The sequence below is a fragment of the Oncorhynchus keta genome, chromosome 12, assembly GCF_023373465.1.
Source record: "Oncorhynchus keta strain PuntledgeMale-10-30-2019 chromosome 12, Oket_V2, whole genome shotgun sequence".
Lineage (NCBI taxonomy): Eukaryota > Metazoa > Chordata > Actinopteri > Salmoniformes > Salmonidae > Oncorhynchus > Oncorhynchus keta.
In genome coordinates, this window is record NC_068432.1 from 55,307,050 (window position 1) to 55,326,772 (window position 19,723).

Below are 19,723 nucleotides of genomic sequence, written 5' to 3' on the forward strand. Positions count from 1 at the left end.
GTTGCTCCTCATTACACACCACAGACCAGCAGCGTCTGGCAGCATCTGGTTGCTCCTCATTACACACCACAGACCAGCAGCGTCTGGTTGCTCCTCATTACACACCACAGACCACAGCGTCTGGTTGCTCCTCACAGACCAGCAGCGTCTGGTTGCTCCTCATTACACACCACAGACCAGCAGCGTCTGGTTGCTCCTCATTACACACCACACCAGCAGCCTGGTTGCTCCTCATTACAGACCAGCAGCGTCTGGTTGCTCCTCATTACATACCACAGACCAGCAGCGTCTGGTTGCTCCTCATTACACACCACAGACCAGCAGCGTCTGGTTGCTCCTCATTACACACCACAGACCAACAGCGTCTGGTTGCTCCTCATTACACACCACAGACCAGCAGCGTCTGGTTGCTCCTCATTACACACCACAGACCAGCAGCGTCTGGTTGCTCCTCATTACACACCACAGACCAACAGCGTCTGGTTGCTCCTCATTACAGACCAGCAGCGTCTGGTTGCTCCTCATTACACACCACAGACCAGCAGCGTCTGGTTGCTCCTCATTACACACCACAGACCAACAAATATTATTTACATCAACAACATAGGAATCACTACAAAACGGATTGTAATGACCTCTGATATACTATATTACGCCCCATGACCTCTGATACACTATATTACGCCCCATGACCTCTGATACACTATATTAGGCCCCATGACCTCTGATACACTATATTAGGCCCCATGACCTCTGATACACTATATTAGGCCCCATGACCTCTGATACACTATATTAGGCCCCATGACCTCTGATACACTATATTAGGCCCCATGACCTCTGATACACTATATTACGCACCATGACCTCTGATACACTATATTAGGCCCCATGACCTCTGATACACTATATTAGGCCCCATGACCTCTGATACACTATGTTAGGCCCCATGACCTCTGATACACTATGTTAGGCCCCATGACCTCTGATACACTATGTTAGGCCCCATGACCTCTGATACACTATATTAGGCCCCATGACCTCTGATACACTATATTAGGCCCCATGACCTCTGATACACTATATTAGGCCCCATGACCTCTGATACACTATATTAGGCCCCATGACCTCTGATACACTATATTAGGCCTCATGATCTCTGATACACTATATTAGGCCCCATGACCTCTGATACACTATATTAGGCCTCATGATCTCTGATACACTATATTAGGCCCCGCCTTTGGAACTTTGGTTTTCATAGACAAGCCTACTATGTTGTGATCACTGCCTCCTATGGATCTGGATATGATGCTTTTCAAGCTAATTTCTGCAGCATTAGTAAAAGATGTGATCAATACATGTTGATGATGTCATTCCTGTGCTGTTTGTAACTAACCTGGTAGGTTGACTGATAACCTGAACCAGGCTGCAGGCACTGGTTACAGTTTGAAGCTTTTTCTTGAGTGGGCAGCTGTGGTCCTTCTGTGGCTCAGTTGGTAGAGCATGGCGCTTGTAACGCCAGGGTAGTTGGTTCGATTCCCGGGACCACCCATACGTAGAATGTATGCACACATGACTGTAAGTCGCTTTGGATAAAAGCGTCAGCTAAATGGCATTTATTATTATTATTATTATGAAAGCCAGTCAATATTTAAATCACCCCAGAAAATATACCTCTCTGTTGATATCACATACACTATCAAGCATACTGATTGTTAGCAATTGGTGGTCTATAGCAGCTTCCCACCAGAATGGGCTTTGGTGAGGCAGATGAACCTGTAGCCATATTACTTCAACAGTATTTAACATTATCCAGATACTGACTGTTAGCACTTAGTGGTCTATAGCAGCTTACCACCAGAATGTGCTTGAGGCAGATTAATCTGTAGTCATATTACTTCAACAGTATTTAACATGAGATCCTCTCTAATCTTTACAGGAATGTGTTTCTGCATATAAACTGCACCTCCACCTTTGTCATTTCTGTATTTTCTGTAGATGTTCTAACCTTTTATTGCTACCACTTATATCATCAAGGGTTTTATCTAAGTGAGTTTCAGAGATGTATCTGTTAATAGCAAATGATTGATTTGATGAACCTCGTTTCTTATGTTGACATGGGCTGTTTTGAGCACTTTTCTTCTGGGTTGCTTACTTGTTTTCATTGCTTTTACTGGGAAGCTTATCAGAAGTAGATATGCTCATGTTATTTATTTTAGTGCAGGGTGAGCTGCACACAGTGGACTTCCTCCTAGGACACACCGCCTCAGTGATAACAGTATAAATCTGGTTCATAGGCATATGATTACTGCATACAATAGCTGTAGGATCAGCAGAGATATTACTATAGCGCCCCCCTGAGGCCTAATCAGGGTAATTTTGTAAATGCCGGATCTCTAGGTCAAGACACATCATTCACCCCAATTTCTGTCTGATGTACGTATGTACGAACAGACGGAGACAGATTCAAAGTCCACTCCCCGATTTCAACAATGATTACCGTAACGTATTGAGTGCTTTAGACACTAAACCTGATCCCAGATCAAGTTTAATATGACAATGAGTGACAAAGAGTTTGGTGTGATGGCATAAACAGACGGGATACTATAAGATGAAAATAACTACTATCCCTTTCTCTTTCACCAGGTACAAAGAAAACGTGATGAGGCTTTCCAGTCTCCACCACGACCAGCCAATGAAGCCATTGGATACAGCAGTGTTCTGGGTTGAGTTTGTGATGCGCAACAAGGGCGCCAAGCACCTGAGGGTGGAGTCCCATAACCTGAGCTGGTACCAGTACCACTGTCTGGACGTGACCGCTGCCCTGCTCTCCGTAACGGCACTCTTCATTATAGTCTCAGTTAAAACATGTACTTTCTGCTTCAGGAAAATTAAAGCAAGACCGAAGACAGAGTGACTACCTTGGTCTGGTAATAATGTCATGTACTGAAACAATCGCGGTGAGACATTATCGTAGTGGGCGTTATCATCATGGGCGACATTATCGTGGTGGGCATTATCGTTGTGGTTGACATTATCGTAGTGTGAATTATCGCCGTGTGCGGCATTATCGTGGTGGTCATTATCACCGTGGGCGACATCATATTGGGCATTATTGTCGTGGGTGACATTATCGTAGTGAGCATTATCGTCATGGGTGACATTATCATAGTGCGAAAGGGTCTTCATGAACTAGGGTACCCATGAAGATTTCCTACACTGGACAGCATGTTAAAGCTGCTGATAAGTCATTTATAATAATCAGCCATTTTGTTTTCATGTCATTACATTAAGATATAAGGGGGGTTAACTGTAGTCAATAAAATGTACTTGGTGATTTAACACCTATGTTTAACCCTTTATCATGGTTGGTGTCTTGATTGATTTGTCCAAAATCATGTGCCATAAAGCATTACCTTTCTGTCCTTGCATTTATAGCAGTGTACGTTGTCATTATAACATATAAAAAGCATTACCTTTCTGTCCTTGCATTTATAGCAGTGTAAGTTGTCATTATAACATATATAAAGCATTACCTTTCTGTCCTTGCATTTATAGCAGTGTAAGATGTCATTATAACATATAAAAAGCATTACCTTTCTGTCCTTGCATTTATAGCAGTGTAAGTTGTCATTATAACATATAAAAAGCATTACCTTTCTGTCCTTGCCTTTATAGCAGTGTAAGTTGTCATTATAACATATAAAAAGCATTACATTTCTGTCCTTGCCTTTGTAGCAGTGTAAGTTGTCATTATAACATATAAAAAGCATGACCTTTCTGTCCTTGCATTTATAGCAGTGTAAGATGTCATTATAACATATAAAAAGCATTACAATTCTGTCCTTGCCTTTATAGCAGTGTAAGTTGTCATTATAACATATAAACAGCATTGCCTTTCTGTCCTTGCATTTATAGCAGTGTAAGATGTCATTATAACATATAAAAAGCATTACCTTTCTGTCCTTGCATTTATAGCAGTGTAAGATGTCATTATAACATATAAAAAGCATTTACCTTTCTGTCCTTGCATTTATAGCAGTGGAAGTTGTCATTATAACATATAAAAAGCATTACCTTTCTGTCCTTGCCTTTATAGCAGTGTAAGTTGTCATTATAACATATAAAAAGCATTAATCAGTTAAATTAGACATTGAACTTGGATCTAGTTGTCGTACAGTTTTTTTGTATAGAGATTTCAGAAATCCAGTGTAGCTACATAACATTTCGTGTCTCCTTATGTCATGGGGCGAAAACAGTTTTTTATGGACATGTCAGGATTCACCTAGCGGTCATAATTTGGGGCTGTACAAATGTTTGATGTATTAGAATAATTGATTGTGCTTATGTTATATTAATAGGGTCCTAGACTAACAATATATATATATATATATATATATTCATTATATATATATTCATTATAGAGGTTTAGAATTGTTCCACAGTTGTTTTCGCATTCACTCACTCAATGTGTGACTGAGACAGAACTCTGCAGAGGAGTGTGGGAGATAAGAGACTACTCAGACGTTCCGCAATAAATCAACTTTGGGGAGGGGGACATTTATTGCCTAGCTTTTAGATAAACACTGAAACTCTATGTTTGTATCGCCATGGATGCAGGGTTTTGGTCTCCGGAGTAAAAAGGTAATGGCGTAGGCAGTGACATCACGAAGGCGGGACTTCGGTTTCATAAAACAACTCGTGACCTTTAGTATGAGGCAGAACTTACTCAGAAACATGCGTGCCATGTTCCCGTTTGTCAAATTCTGTCTGCAATTGCATTAATAAAGGTTTTTGAATGATTTAATTAAAGACGTCATAATGCTAATTTCACCAATGAACCAATGATTGACACGGATGTGAGGAACGAAACCTCAACAGACACACAAATTCTAAATTATATGTGGAATTGCAAAATCAAATGCTTCTGACCTAAAAAGTCACCATACCTTGATACTTACAACCTAAATTGATAATGACATTAACTTGGTTCTTCAATAATTATGCACTTGTTGTATGTGCATTTGGTGTCCAGCTGATTAGTTACTCCGTGATATGCTTGCCTACGGAGCTGTGAGGGGAACGGCACCTCAGTACCTCCAGGCTCTGATCAGGCCCTACACCCAAACAAGGGCACTGCGTTCATCCACCTCTGGCCTGCTCGCCTCCCTACCACTGAGGAAGTACAGTTCCCGCTCAGCCCAGTCAAAACTGTTCGCTGCTCTGGCCCCCCAATGGTGGAACAAACTCCCTCACGACGCCAGGACAGCGGAGTCAATCACCACCTTCCGGAGACACCTGAAACCCCACCTCTTTAAGGAATACCTAGGATAGGGTAAGTAATCCTTCTCACCCCCCCCCCCCCTTAAAAGATTTAGATGCACTATTGTAAAGTGGCTGTTCCACTGGATGTCATAAGGTGAATGCACCAATTTGTAAGTCGCTCTGGATAAGAGCGTCTGCTAAATGACTTAAATGTAAATGTAAATGTTTACTGACTTTTTAAAACCATAGCTGATATGGCTGACTTGATTAAACAAATGTGGTTTCTACTCCTTGTAGATTTGTGTAAACTCGATAAGAACAGCATTGTCCTTCAATAATAACGAACGCCGACACGAGTTTAGACTTTTGAACCATACACAAACATTATTACATTCATGTTCAGTAAATTCATAATGTTTGTTCTTAGTATAAACAAGTTCAAGCAAACGAGCTGCGATGAGAAAGGCCTTCATTCAGCACTTTCAAAATGGACAGCGACAGAATTTCAGGTAGATGTTAGTTCAGATAAATTCAGCAAAATGTTGCCTTAACTTTACTCTTTAAGTTACCACATATAGAGAGAGAGAAAGAAGCGTTAAGCCTATCACGATGGTTGTACTGTGCTCAATTGAACAGAAAGGTTGCGTGGCAGCGTAGCCTAGTGGTTAGAGCGTTGTACTAGTAACCGGAAGGTTGCGAGTTCAAACCCCCGACCTGACAAGGTACAAATCTGTCGTTCTGCCCCTGAACAGGCAGTTAACCCACTGTTCCCAGGCTGTCATTGAAAATAAGAATGTGTACTTGCCTGGTTAAATAAAGGTGAAATAAAAATAAAAAAAAATGTAAAAACATCATGCTTTCAAGACCACTCAGAAACTCAGGAACTCAGAAAAAAGCAAGGTCAAATCGTGGCATCAATGATCATCAGGTCGGAAGAAAGAGCCCCGAGTTCACAGCTCCAAATCGGAGGACCGTTCAAAACATCTTTTCCCAGTCGGAGCTCGTTTTTTTTACCGAGTTCCCAGTTGTCTTGAACGCGGCAGAAGTCATGGATTGACAGCATGGTCAATGCATTCAACCTTTTCTGGCCTATGGTGTTGCTAGTGAATGCTGATCCTTTTTAAGCTTGGAAAAGAGACCATTTAAGGCAGATGTTTTAAAGCCTTAAATCCAGATTTGGACCACAAACCCTCTCCAAAATAGTGATTGCTTTGAAACGCTTGCAGTTAGCCACTGATTCGTTCCAAACCACTCATTTGCGATTTCCAACTTGTCCAATGTCCGATGAGAACCGATACCTTGTATCTATAATTTATCTTCATGGGATTGAAAAGGATTTGCCCGTAGATTGTGGACGTGGTTCATGACGATGACTGTTTGTCTAGCTTGCTAGCTAAGATTTTGAAAGTAGCATGATCAGTCCAAACAAAAGCTACGGTTGCTATAACGTGATTTGAGGTCATTTTATCTGTGGCCAATGACCTTGAACCTTCTTGGATGGGCACTTATAATGTAAATCTATGGCAGCACCCAAGACGGCTTCAACGGTCTAGCTCTCCCTGTAGATTCTCCAGTGACGTGGTGTCTCCATGAGTGACAGAACACTGAGCCAATCACAGCGCAACGAGAGATGATTACCAACGGCAACGCTCTGTATAGTCCGCTGGCTGCCCCTCAACCACAGAAAGCACTTAGCTAGGCTGAAACACCTGCATTTTGAAGCTGCCTTACTCAAGAAGGAGACCATGTTTGTATGTGGCTTTATAAAAAATAAAAAATAAAATTCCATTGTTTGCAAACTGATACGGTACCAGGCAAAAGTTTTGAATGAGTAGGTGTGTCCAAATTGATTGGTACTTTATTTAAAAAAAAAATGGTTTAGGTAAACAGGTGAGGCTCAAAACAGGCTTTTACGGTTACAGAAGTCAACAAATGAGAGCACCTGGGGAATGGGAGTGGAGCTAGGCACTGCAAGGCCTGGATTGACCGCTACACCACCAGAGGAACAGAGGAGGAGTAGGATAAGGGTACGGCTAAAGGCTATAAGAACTGGTTGTCTAGTACGTTCGGAAACAGAGAGTAAAAGGAGCAGGTTTCTGGGCCCGATAGAATAGATTCAAGGCATAATGTACAGACAAAGGTATGGTAGGATGTGAATACAGTGGAGGTAAACCTAGGCATAAAGTGACGATGAGAGAGATACTGTCTCTTGAAACATCATTGAAACCAGGTGATGTCAACGCATGTGTGGGAGGTGGAACTGAAGGGTTAGCTAAGGCATATTGAGCAGGGCTAGGGGCTCTACAGTGAAATAAGACAATAATCACTAACTAGAACAGCAATGGACAAGGCATATTGACATTAAGGAGAGGCATGTGTAGCCAAGTGATCATAGGGGTCCAGTGAGTAGTTAAGCTGGCTGGAGACACGGCGATTCAGACAGCTAGCGGGCCGGGGCTAGCAAGCTAGCTGAAGGGCCTTAGAGGGACGTCGTAACGGAAGAAGTCTGTTGTAGCCTCCTCGTGCGTATGTAACAGTATAAATTTAGACAGTCCCCTCGCCCATACCCGGGCACGAACCAGGGACCCTCTGCACACATCAACAACAGTCACCCCTCGAAGCATCGTTACCCATCGCTCCACAAAAGCCGCGACCCTTGCAGAGCAAAGGGGAACCACTACTTCAAGGTCTCAGAGCAAGTGACGTCACCGATTGAAACACTATTTAGCGCGCACCACTAACTAAGCTAGCCGTTTCACATCCGTTACACATAGCCTTCTCGTGCGGTTCCGTCGGCAGACCAGCCGTGATGGATTAGTAGGGTTCCGTGTAGTAAAGGTGCCCAGTCCAATTGGCAAAATAGGTATAGTGGCCCAAGAAATTGGCCGATGGACCTATTCAGCTAACAGTCTGATATGCTCTAGACCGCTAGCGGGCCGCGGATAGCAGGTTAGCAAATGGGCATTCAGGGGACGTCGCAACGGAGGGGCCTGTTGGAAAAAGAACCCTCGATTACGTCGGTAGTCCAGTCATGATGGATTAGCAGGGCTCCGTGTAGTAAAAGGGGTCCAGGCCAATTGGCAAAATAGGTATTGAAGCCCAAGGAGTGGCTTATGGACCTCTTCAGCTAGCCGGGAGATGGGCCTAGCATGGGCTAGCTCCAGGCTAATTGGTGCTTGCTTCAGGACAGCGACGTTAGCCAGGAGTAGCCAGTCGGATAGCAGCTAGCTAGCTGCGATGATCCAGGTAAAGAGGTTCAGAGCTTGCGGGAGGAATCTGGGGATATGGAGAGCAAATAAGTCCGGTGTGTTCTGGTTTGAATGGCGTTACGCAAACTGGCAAGAGATTCTCTGAGCTAGAGGTTAGCTGCTGACTGCTAGCAGTGGTTAGCTGACTACTAGCTAGTAGCTAGTTAGCTGGCTAGCTTCTGTTGGGGGATTTCATAAAGAAAAATACTTTAGAAAATAGCAGATCCACACCACATTGGGTGAGGCGGGTTGCAGGAGAGTATATTGAAGTTGAGGTTTAGGAAAAATATTAAAAAGATATTGGAAGATAAAAGATATAAACATATATATACACGGACACAACGAGGACAAAAAGACGTCTGACTGCTACGCCACATTGACTCAGTACTGGTACACCGTGTGTTTATAGCCATGTTATGTTGAATGCTGTAGCGGTGCGTGAGTAAAATCAGTGGGGAAGCCAAGTATACTGTATTATTGACTGTATGTTTGTTTTACTCCATGTGTAACTCTGTTGTTGTTGTTTGTGTCGCACTGCTTTGCTTTATCTTGACCAGGTGGCAGTTGTAAATGAGAACTTGTTCTCAACTAGCCAACCTGGTTAAATAAAGGTGAAATATATATATTTTTTTAAAGTCATATTACAACCGATGCGTTGTGATAATTGCGTTGTTTGTTCTTTAACCTGTTAGTGTAACGGATGTGAAACGGCTAGCTTAGTTAGTGGTGCGCGCTAAATAGCATTTCAATCGTTTACGTCACTTGCTCTGAGACCTTGAAGTAGTAGTTCCCCTTGCTCTGCAAGGGCCGTGGCTTTTGTGGAGCGATGGGTAACGATGCTTCGAGGGTGACTGTTGTCGTTGTGTGCAGAAGGTCCCTGGTTCGCGCCCGGGTATGGGCGAGGGGACGGACGGTCCTTCTGTGGCTCAGTTGGTAGAGCATGGCGCTTGTAACGCCAGGGTAGTGGGTTCGATTCCCGGGACCACCCATACGTAGAATGTATGCACACATGACTGTAAGTCGCTTTGGATAAAAGCGTCAGCTAAATGGCATATATTATTATTATTATTATTATTATTATACTGTTACATTAGTTCATATGCCTTGCCACCGTGATATAGAGGTCTAAAAGCAGAGACAAGAAGAAGACACAGTGGTAGAATAAACTCAACCACATCTTTGTTTCATTACAAAACCAGAGAACAACATCTGTCTGAAGTCCACAAAGTAAATAGTGCATGTAACAAACAGCTACATGACCTACTGCAGGGGTCAAGAAATGTAATGTTTCTGACATTTTTCAGACTTCAAAACAACTTGATTTAGAACCACAGGGAATTTTACGCAATTCGCCAAAAACGTTTCCTCCACTCCTCGGGCACCATTTCACCTTCAACACTGTAATGAATACTCAGGAGAGAAAGGTGTAGATTCACGCGCAGAGCGCCGCATGTGTTTATTTCACCTTCACAGGGTGCGTGCAAGTTGAAAAAAGGTTGCAGTTGCAAATGAGAACTTGTTCTCAACTAGCCTACCTGGTTAAATAAAGGTGTTCTCAACTAGCCTACCTGGTTAAATAAAGGTGTTCTCAACTGGCCTACCTGGTTAAATAAAGGTGTTCTCAACTAGCCTACCTGGTTAAATAAAGGTGTTCTCAACTAGCCTACCTGGTTAAATAAAGGTGTTCTCAACTAGCCTCCCTGGTTAAATAAAGGTGGGATAAATTAGTTCAGGAGATCTACATGGAGTTTTGAGAGAAGGGGGTCCACCTTTCCAATCCAACGGCCTGGTGTAGTATCTATCATCTAGAGGGCCAAAGTAGTGGGATGGGTGTAGGGTTAGAGCGTTGGACTAGTAACCGGAAGGTTGCAAGTTCAAACCCCCGAGCTGACAAGGTACAAATCTGTTGTTCTGCCCCTGAACAGGCAGTTAACCCAGGCCGTCATTGAAAATAAGAATTTGTTCTTAACTGACTTGCCTAGTAAAATAAATAAAATAAAGATCGCGGTGCAATTTAAATGCCTCCTCCTTTTTTTGTTGTTAGAAATGTGCAATCTGCACTCCGACCTGCGAAAGGCAGCAATACGCAACACGGGGGTCGAGTCAACCGGAAATGAACACGAAGATAAAGGAGGGATCCGCCATTTCAGTAGCTACGATGAGACCCACTTCTAGTAAACATTGAAGTGGAGGAGGAGGAGGAGGGGGGGGGGCATCATTTTAACACATTTTTTTTGCTAAATAAGTATTTAGTTAACTATCGGGTCACCCGTTAGCGAAGGTAAAAACGAGTCCTCTAAAGGTTAGCGGAAAGCAGGGAAAAGGGGCGGAAGATGGCGGTCGACAAACGAGATGAGAAAGGTACGTAAACGTTAATCACAGTAGTTTATGGGTTTATTATTTTCTATGGGCTTATTTTTTTGGACCTACACTTGTCCCCTAGCCTTCCCGACTCTAGGATGACTCCCAGTGTTAGGGCGGAGACCTGAGCAGCATTATATACATCTCTCTGGCTGTGTTTCTAACCATCCTTTGTGCCAGGTGTGATATCCCTCCTAAATAGCTCGGGATAATCTTCCTATAAACTCATTAAGGCCAGCAGGCTCGTCTTTAAATCAAAACATATATATATATGTGTGTGTGTGTAACTGTTATAGAAGTCTTATTGTCCATTTTTGTTTTGTATTTAAACGCCACTTTAAACGTGTACATGATACTGCAACAACATTCCCCCATTGGGGACAATGAAGTCAGTAATGAATGAAGTTTTGTCAACGACGCGAGTTTCTCCCAACTGGCTTTTTGGAATGGCCAGTCAGTGAGTTCATTTAAATATGCTAATATTAATTTACACAAAGCCAGGTTAACGTTACCACGTTTCGATAGCAAGTTAACGAGTTATAATACTCATTTGGTTACTCGATACTAGTCTTACTGTTTTAGTTAATTAGCAAAGAAACCAGCACCACAGTTTCTAAAAACCAGATGTGCGAGACTACCGGGAACGCTGGCCAAACAGACCAGGGCAAACAATGTGCAATTCTGGGCCCCCTCGCCTATCCCATTGGTTCCTTCAGTAACACCCCCTCGCCTATCCCATTGGTTCCTTCATTAACACCCCCCTCGCCTATCCCATTGGTTGCTTCATTAACACCCCCTCGCCTATCCCATTGGTTGCTTCATTAACACCCCCCTCGCCTATCCCATTGGTTGCTTCATTAACACCCCCCTCGACTATCCCATTGGTTGGTTCCTTCAGTAACACCCCCTCGCCTATCCCATTGGTTCCTTCAGTAACACCCCCCTCGACTATCCCATTGGTTGCTTCATTAACACCCCCCTCGCCTATCCCATTGGTTGGTTCCTTCATTAACACCCCCCTCGCCTATCCCATTGGTTCCTTCATTAACACCCCCCTCGCCTATCCCATTGGTTGGTTCCTTCAGTAACACCCCCCTCGCCTATCCCATTGGTTGCTTCATTAACACCCCCCTCGCCTATCCCATTGGTTCCTTCAGTAACACCCCCCTCTCCTATCCCATTGGTTGCTTCAGTAACACCCCCCTCTCCTATCCCATTGGTTCCTTCAGTAACACCCCCCTCGACTATCCCATTGGTTGCTTCATTAACACCCCCCTCGCCTATCCCATTGGTTCCTTCATTAACACCCCCCTCGCCTATCCCATTGGTTGGTTCCTTCAGTAACACCCCCCTCGCCTATCCCATTGGTTGCTTCATTAACACCCCCCTCGCCTATCCCATTGGTTCCTTCAGTAACACCCCCCTCTCCTATCCCATTGGTTGCTTCAGTAACACCCCCCTCTCCTATCCCATTGGTTGCTTCAGTAACACCCCCCTCTCCTATCCCATTGGTTCCTTCAGTAACACCCCCCTCGCCTATCCCATTGGTTCCTTCAGTAACACCCCCCTCGACTATCCCATTGGTTCCTTCAGTAACACCCCCTCGACTATCCCATTGGTTCGAATGCGAAAATGTATGCACTCACTACTGTATGTTGCTCTTGATGAGAGCGTTCGCTAAATTACTAAAATGTGTGAACTTCCTCCCCTCAAGCACCCCATTGGTTCCTGCACGAGCAACCCCCCATCACCCCTGTCAACAGAGCTATAGGAAAACGTTGCCTGACGGGCGGGGGTGAAGGACACTGTCTGCCCGTCACCCCCGCCTCCCACGAGCACAACACTGTGTGTTAGTTGCTAGTTAAGGACACCCTATGTTAGCTAGCATGCTTGTTAGCTAACAGTGTCGACACAGATTTGGTCATGTCTGCTCTGTGTACCGGACTAGCTGGCTAAGCTAGCACACAGTGTCCTAAGCTCCCACCTGCCCTTGCTGTCATTAACATAACTGCGGGAAAGCAGTACTAGACAGGTGGGGATGAAGGACGCTGTCTACCGGTGCACAGCCAGCTAGCTACTGTTGTCGCCCCCGCTCCTACTGTTGCCCACATGCAGGAACGCCCTAGAAATGCAGGCCGCAATTTCACCCTTCTAGACCAGGTCGGGGTTTAAGGTTTAGAAATCACAGCATGAGGCTGCATTTATTGTAGCTGGAGGTTTTAACAAAGCAAATTTGAGGAAAACGTTGGCCGAGGGTCGTCCGGGTTTGGTCGGTGTAGACCTTCATTGTAAATAAGAACAACTTCTTCACTGACAAGTCTAGTTAAATAAAGGTTACATTTTAAATGGAAAAATGTAATACAAATAATTTGAAACCGTGGATAGATGGCAGCATTCGCGCAAAACTGAAAGCGTTAACCACTGCATTTAACCATGGCAAGGTGACTGGGAATATGATCGAATACACAGGAAATAACTAACATTTTTGTAAGGCAATCAAACAGCCAAAATGTCAGTACAAAGACAGTGGAGTCGCAATTCAACGGCAGTGTAGCCTAGTGGTTAGATCGTTGGACTAGTAACCAAAAGGTTGCAAGGTCGAATCCCCGAGCCGACAAGGTACAAATCTGTCGTTCTGCCCCTGAACAAGGCAGTTAACCCACTGTTTTGTGAACGTGACCCTTAGCTAAAGTTTAAAAGCTAAAGTGTTTTTATAAAGAGTGCAGGGGCTATTTGAGTTAATGTGCACAGAGAAGACATTGAAAACAATGTCAATGAACTGTCTGGGTTAGTTATTAGTGATGCAGCAATATCACAGTTTTGGCCGATATCCAATATTTTCCTTGCCAAAAAAAACACAATACCGATATTAAACATTTTAGCAGCCTTTTAAACATTCTAGGACAGTTAAATAGTTAACACACACACATGGACGCAGCGGTCTAATGCACTGCATCTCAGTTCAAGAGGCGTCACTACAGCCCCTGGTTCGAATCCAGGCTGTATTACATCCGGTCGGGATTGGGAGTCCCATAGGGCAGCGCACAATTGGCCCAGCGTCATCCGGGCCATCATTGTAAATAAGAATTTGTTCTTTAACTGACTTGCCTAGTTTATAAGACAGTTCTTATTTGATTAACGGTGGTCGGACCCATCTGTGAAGCTAGCCACGATAAGGATTACCCACAAGTGGTCTTTGCAGTTAGCCTTCAAAATAAAAGTATGACATAATTCTACTATTTATTCTTTTGCATCACTGTCAATGACTTTCTTTTATTTTGAAGGCAAACCGCAAATTCCACTTGCAGTGACGCTATTACTGTGTAACTCCGGTAGGGCAACATCTGAAAAATAGCGCACTTGGTAGTGTGTACCGGTACGCGACCAGTCGGCGAAGGCCAACATCACCCTCGACAGAGAACGGTTGATTGTCAAGGGCAATGAATTCCATTTTCTTGGCGTTAATGGATTTTGCCTTTTGAGTTATCTTGCTGAAATGTTTCTTACCCTTTCAAATGACTGCTGGACTTGTTGTCTGCTCGATCCACACAGCAGACATTGTGGGCCAGGTTAGGAATGCTGTGTTTGCACGTGTCGCGCTACATTTTACGTGGCGTCATTACGACATGTACCTTCGTTATATAGGTCTGCACGTCAGCTTTGGCATCGGTTTTGTACATTGGGCGTTAAACTAGACATCGGTGATGTTGGTATTTTTAGCTAATAATCGGCCGATACCATATGTTCACCGATATATCGTACATCCCAATTTGGTTATATATGTTTTTTTGTTTTTACCCTCTGGCCATAGCTAGCTATTCAGTTATTAGTTAGCTAACTAACTTAGCTACAGAGATGGTTAACAGAACCAATCTCGTCTCATTAGCTAGCTAAAGTTAGCTTAACGAGATCAAGCAGAACTGTGCAACTCGATTGTTCTGAGTCGTGCACCCCCTAGCTCTAGCTGAGACCAGAGGCTTGGATGACTTGTCTCCTGTGGCGCAATCTAGTATGATGATGATGATAATAATATCTAAAAACCATTGATTAGCCCTGTACGCAGGCAAGAAGGCCAGTCCAAACATCAGCTCACTAGGCCATAGGTGCTTAACTCTGTTGAGCACACACTAATACTACTAATTATAAACCACTAATGCTACGTCTCAAATAGCATCCTGTTCCCGTAATCTGGGCTGCCCAATCCAGGTCCTCCTGTTTTTTTTTTCTTTCTTTCTACTAGTAGAAGCACAAGCATTTCGCTACACTCGCATCAACATCTGCTAACTATGTGTATGTGACAAATAAAATTGGATTTGATTTAGTTAATTGCATTCACCCGGTGCCCCAGGTCTGAATTAGTCCCTGGTTTTAGAAAGCGAGGATGAAAACCAGAAGTGTTTCGGCCCTACAGGACCTGGAATGGGCAGCCCTGCTCTACATAGTGCACTAGTTCTGACCAGAGCTCCATGGGCCTTGATCAAATGTAGTAGATTTTCTATTAAACATAGTGTGGTTGAATCTGTCGTCCCAGACGGAGAGCTCAACGTGCTGGATGACATCCTCACCGAGGCCCCTGACCAGGATGACGAGCTCTATAACCCTGAGAGTGAACAGCACGTCAACCAGAAAAAAGGTACCTTTTTTTTTTTGTCTAACAACACAGTTCTGAGAATTGGCAGATTTAAAAAGCCTATATTGGTTATTGGCCCGAGTCTGTTTGTGCCGTCAATGCTAAATCCACTCATGGTAATCATTCCGCTTTGTAATGACGCTGGCAAGAGCACAAACGTATGGTTGAATGAGGGTGCACACGTAAAATAAAAAACCTGATGCTTCTTACTACTTTTAGCTTTTATTGAATTCAGCATCGAATCCCAAATAGACCCAAGAGCACTAAACAGACCAGGTTAGATGTTGACCTTTTTTAATATTTGAAGATGAATGACTTTTCCCGCCCTCCAGGGTCTAAGAGGAAGAACAACCGAGGGGATAACCACGTTCTGAAGCGTCTGCGACCCACGGCTCACACCACCGCCAGACAGGCTACTAATCAGAGATCAGCCCCCTCGGCTGGGGCCAGCGGCAAGAAGCCAGTCAGCTCCAGGAGGGGACGGCACCCCTCCGAGTACGATACTGATAGTTACTATGAGGACAGGAAGACCCATCCTATAAGAGATGGTGGGGCGCAGAGAGGGGAGCCTCCCAAAGCAGCCCACCCTGACAAGCCCCTGGGCAGCAGGAAGACCCATCCTATGAGAGATGGTGGGGCGCAGAGAGGGGAGCCTCCCAAAGCAGCCCACCCTGACAAGCCCCTGGGCCGCAGGAGAGAGCCAGACAGACACAGGATCATGCCTGAGCTCACCACCGAGGTAGGAGCTGCTTTACCAAGGATTATGGGGGGGCAAATTACTTTAGCATAGCTGCAGGGCTGTTCAATTCTGATCCTGGTGGGCATGAATTGTTTCTACCTGGTAGATATTGGCACTCACCTACTGTCCACAAGTGAAAACCTTCCAGGGTAGCCATTGAACAGCGCAGAGTATTTAACTTAATCCAAGCCACACATTGTTTCTGTCCCAAAATCAAGTAGTAAATATGGCTTCATTTTCATCCGGTGACCACGGAAGTTCAACACTATTTGGCCGGGAGCCACAAGTATATGAGCTTACAATGAAAAAGCAAGATGCTCGGGGACGATGGCCTTCTAGGCAGAGTTTCAAAGAAAAGAGCCATATTTCAGACTGGCCAATAAAAATAAAATATTAAGATGGGCAAAAGAACACAGACACTGGACAGAGGAACTCTGGCTAGAAGGCCAGCATCCCGGAGTCGCCTCTTCACTGTTGACGTTGAGACTGGTGTTTTGAGGGTACTATTTAATGAAGCTGCCAGTTGAGGACTTGTGAGACGTCTGTTTCTCAAACTAGACACACTAATGTACTTGTTATGTCGCTAGCTTTAAATTCCGTAATTTTACTCCATCTTGCATTAGTGAACTCTCACTCCACTTGCTACACATTGAGCCGCTTTGATTGGCCAACATAACCAACAGGCTACACACGTGTAGGCTACCAGTCAGCTACCAGTTGTTTTTTTATGGGGTGCTCATCATAAAAACAAAAGGCTAAATTGAAAAGTTAGTTTTTATTAAATTAATAATTTGAAATGTTATGTCCTTGTATGTAACATTGTCACATATTTTAGGCCTATAGGAAATTTGGACGCTACCGGCATCTTCTCACATTTCAAAGTGTTTTAGTCTGTAATTAACATTGTTTTGCGAACAGTGATTTAACAGATTCAACATTTCTAGATGCCGTGTTGCGTTATTCAAATGTGTTAACTTCATAACATGAGTGGCGCTAACATGATACAGTACAGGCTCCCAGTGGTTCCTCGGGACAGGCTCCCAGTGGTTCCTCGGGACAGGCTCCCAGTGGTTCCTCGGGACAGGCTCCCAGTGGTTCCTCGGGACAGGCTCCCAGTGGTTCCTCGGGACAGGCTCCCAGTGGTTCCTCGGGACAGACTAGAGTCAGAATGAGAGAGGAGTCGACGTGAGACACATTTTGACATGAGTACAAAAATTTGAGTACTGAACCGTTTTTAATGTTCTAGTATCGAGAAGAAAGAAAAGCTTTGGTATACCATGCAACACTAGTCCATCTGTTCTGTAGAGACTGAGGGTTAGGTTACTGATGTCCATCTGTTCTGTTGTCTAGAAGCAGAGTCCTCCCAGCGAGGAGGGCAGGGTCAGCCCCTCTAAGGAAGCAACAGAAGAAGAGGGGGCATCAGACCAGGAGACGGGCAGCACGGCCGAGTCCTCCGAGGGACACCGATCCAACGTGGATGAGGAGGGAGAAGACGATGAAGAGGAGGGCGAGGAGGAAGAATATGAGGTGCAGGAAGTGGATCAGAGAGCCAAGAATGCTCCAAATGATTACGACATTCGCAGTGAAGTCAGCGACTCCCAGTCTGTGTCCTTCTCTGAGGGGGAGTCTGTTCTCTCCGGCTCTGCCTCGGAGGCTTCAGGTAAAACACACCTGCTCAACATTCACGTGGGCTATGTTCCAATTTATCTGTCCCTCTTCCCAAGTGTGCACTTGTTCACTTCCCTTCATGGATTAAGAAGGAAATGACTGGAATAAGAAAGTGGTGGGAACTCCCCTCTAGTCTATTTGCTTACACCAATTCAATGGTTGATACATTTTGTATGAAGTCGTGAACAAGTGTACATTTCAGGAAGAAGAGATTATTGGGACACTCTTAGGCTTTATGAAAATTCTGAAATAACACCTTTTACACTTCTGATGTAAAAATGACTCAATGCCCTGACTTTTTTTAAACCAGAACTACCAAAACCATATTTAGTATGGTGAACCTGTTAATGGAAAAGCCCCAGTCAGCAGTTAGATGTGAGTTGTCCACTCCGGTAACCTACACCGCTCTGCCTGTTAAAGAAAACTCTCTTACATTTCCAGCAAATGATACTGGTTGTCCCTCAATGAATAACGCCTATCATTTCCCATGCAGATGTAGCCTACCGATATTAGAATAGGGAATAGGGTAGGTCTACCTCTCGGTCTACCTCTCGTTGGCCTCGGCAGCTCCGTCTCCCGCACTGGTAGGACAGTTATATGACTTATAGGTCCGTGTCAGACTCAGTTACATGCAGACAAGTTTGATAAGGCTGAGGGAGACTCAGTTACATGCAGACAAGTTTGATAAGGCTGAGGGAGACTCAGTTACATGCAGACAAGTTTGATAAGGCTGAGGGAGACTCAGTTACATGCAGACAAGTTTGATAAGGCTGAGGGAGACTCAGTTACATGCAGACAAGTTTGATAAGGCTGAGGGAGACTCAGTTACATGCAGACAAGTTTGATAAGGCTGAGGGAGACTCAGTTACATGCAGACAAGTTTGATAAGGCTGAGGGAGACTCAGTTACATGCAGACAAGTTTGATAAGGCTGAGGGAGACTCAGTTACATGCAGACAAGTTTGATAAGGCTGAGGGAGACTCTGTTACATGCAGACAAGTTTGATAAGGCTGAGGGAGACTCTGTTACATGCAGACAAGTTTGATAAGGCTGAGGGAGACTCAGTTACATGCAGACAAGTTTGATAAGGCTGAGGGAGACTCAGTTACATGCAGACAAGTTTGATAAGGCTGAGGGAGACTCTGTTACATGCAGACAAGTTTGATAAGGATGAAGGAGACTCAGTTACATGCAGACAAGTTTGATAAGGCTGAGGGAGACTCTGTTACATGCAGACAAGTTTGATAAGGCTGAGGGAGACTCGGTTACATGCAGACAAGTTTGATAAGGCTGAGGGAGACTCAGTTACATGCAGACAAGTTTGATAAGGATGAAGGAGACTCAGTTACATGCAGACAAGTTTGATAAGGCTGAGGGAGACTCAGTTACATGCAGACAAGTTTGATAAGGCTGAGGGAGACTCTGTTACATGCAGACAAGTTTGATAAGGCTGAGGGAGACTCTGTTACATGCAGACAAGTTTGATAAGGCTGAGGGAGACTCTGTTACATGCAGACAAGTTTGATAAGGCTGAGGGAGACTCAGTTACATGCAGACAAGTTTGATAAGGATGAAGGAGACTCAGTTACATGCAGACAAGTTTGATAAGGCTGAGGGAGACTCAGTTACATGCAGACAAGTTTGATAAGGCTGAGGAGACTCAGTTACATGCAGACAAGTTTGATAAGGCTGAGGGAGACTCTGTTACATGCAGACAAGTTTGATAAGGCTGAGGAGACTCTGTTACATGCAGACAAGTTTGATAAGGCTGAGGGAGACTCAGTTACATGCAGACAAGTTTGATAAGGC

The 19,723-nt window shown here is 44.3% G+C and overlaps 2 protein-coding genes and 1 long non-coding RNA gene across 8 annotated transcripts in view; 2 read left to right on the forward strand and 1 right to left on the reverse strand.

The window, feature by feature from the left end:
* Positions 1–4,085, forward strand: part of ugt2a5 (UDP glucuronosyltransferase 2 family, polypeptide A5) — a 15,950-nt gene extending 11,865 nt beyond the window's left edge. For both annotated transcript variants that reach the window (XM_052458709.1, XM_052458708.1), the window contains exon 6: positions 2,650–4,085. In XM_052458709.1, coding sequence (XP_052314669.1) covers positions 2,650–2,920 — 271 coding nt within the window. In that variant the 3' untranslated portion in view covers positions 2,921–4,085. The remainder of the gene's footprint in view (positions 1–2,649) is intronic.
* On the reverse strand, positions 278–2,640 carry LOC127906488 (uncharacterized). Of its 2 annotated transcripts, none has more exons than XR_008061605.1 (3): positions 1,187–2,640; positions 955–1,070; positions 278–838 (listed from the first exon to the last, which is right to left on the reverse strand). It is a non-coding gene; the product is annotated as an uncharacterized LOC127906488 (long non-coding RNA). The 2 variants fall into 2 exon arrangements; XR_008061606.1 differs by having other exon boundaries at positions 278–809; positions 868–1,070.
* Positions 4,086–10,668: 6,583 nt separating the features above from the next.
* LOC118376690 (YTH domain-containing protein 1-like) overlaps positions 10,669–19,723 on the forward strand; it is a 40,394-nt gene continuing 31,339 nt past the window's right edge. Inside the window, exons 1-4 of one of the 4 annotated variants that reach the window (XM_052458704.1) lie at positions 10,669–10,877; positions 15,409–15,510; positions 15,840–16,246; positions 17,600–17,906. In XM_052458704.1, the coding sequence (XP_052314664.1) occupies positions 10,850–10,877; positions 15,409–15,510; positions 15,840–16,246; positions 17,600–17,906 (844 nt within the window). In that variant the 5' untranslated portion in view covers positions 10,669–10,849. Of the gene's footprint in view, positions 10,878–15,408; positions 15,511–15,839; positions 16,247–17,596; positions 17,907–19,723 lie in introns of all 4 variants that reach the window. The other 3 variants (XM_052458703.1, XM_052458706.1, XM_052458705.1) reach the window with 3 other exon arrangements.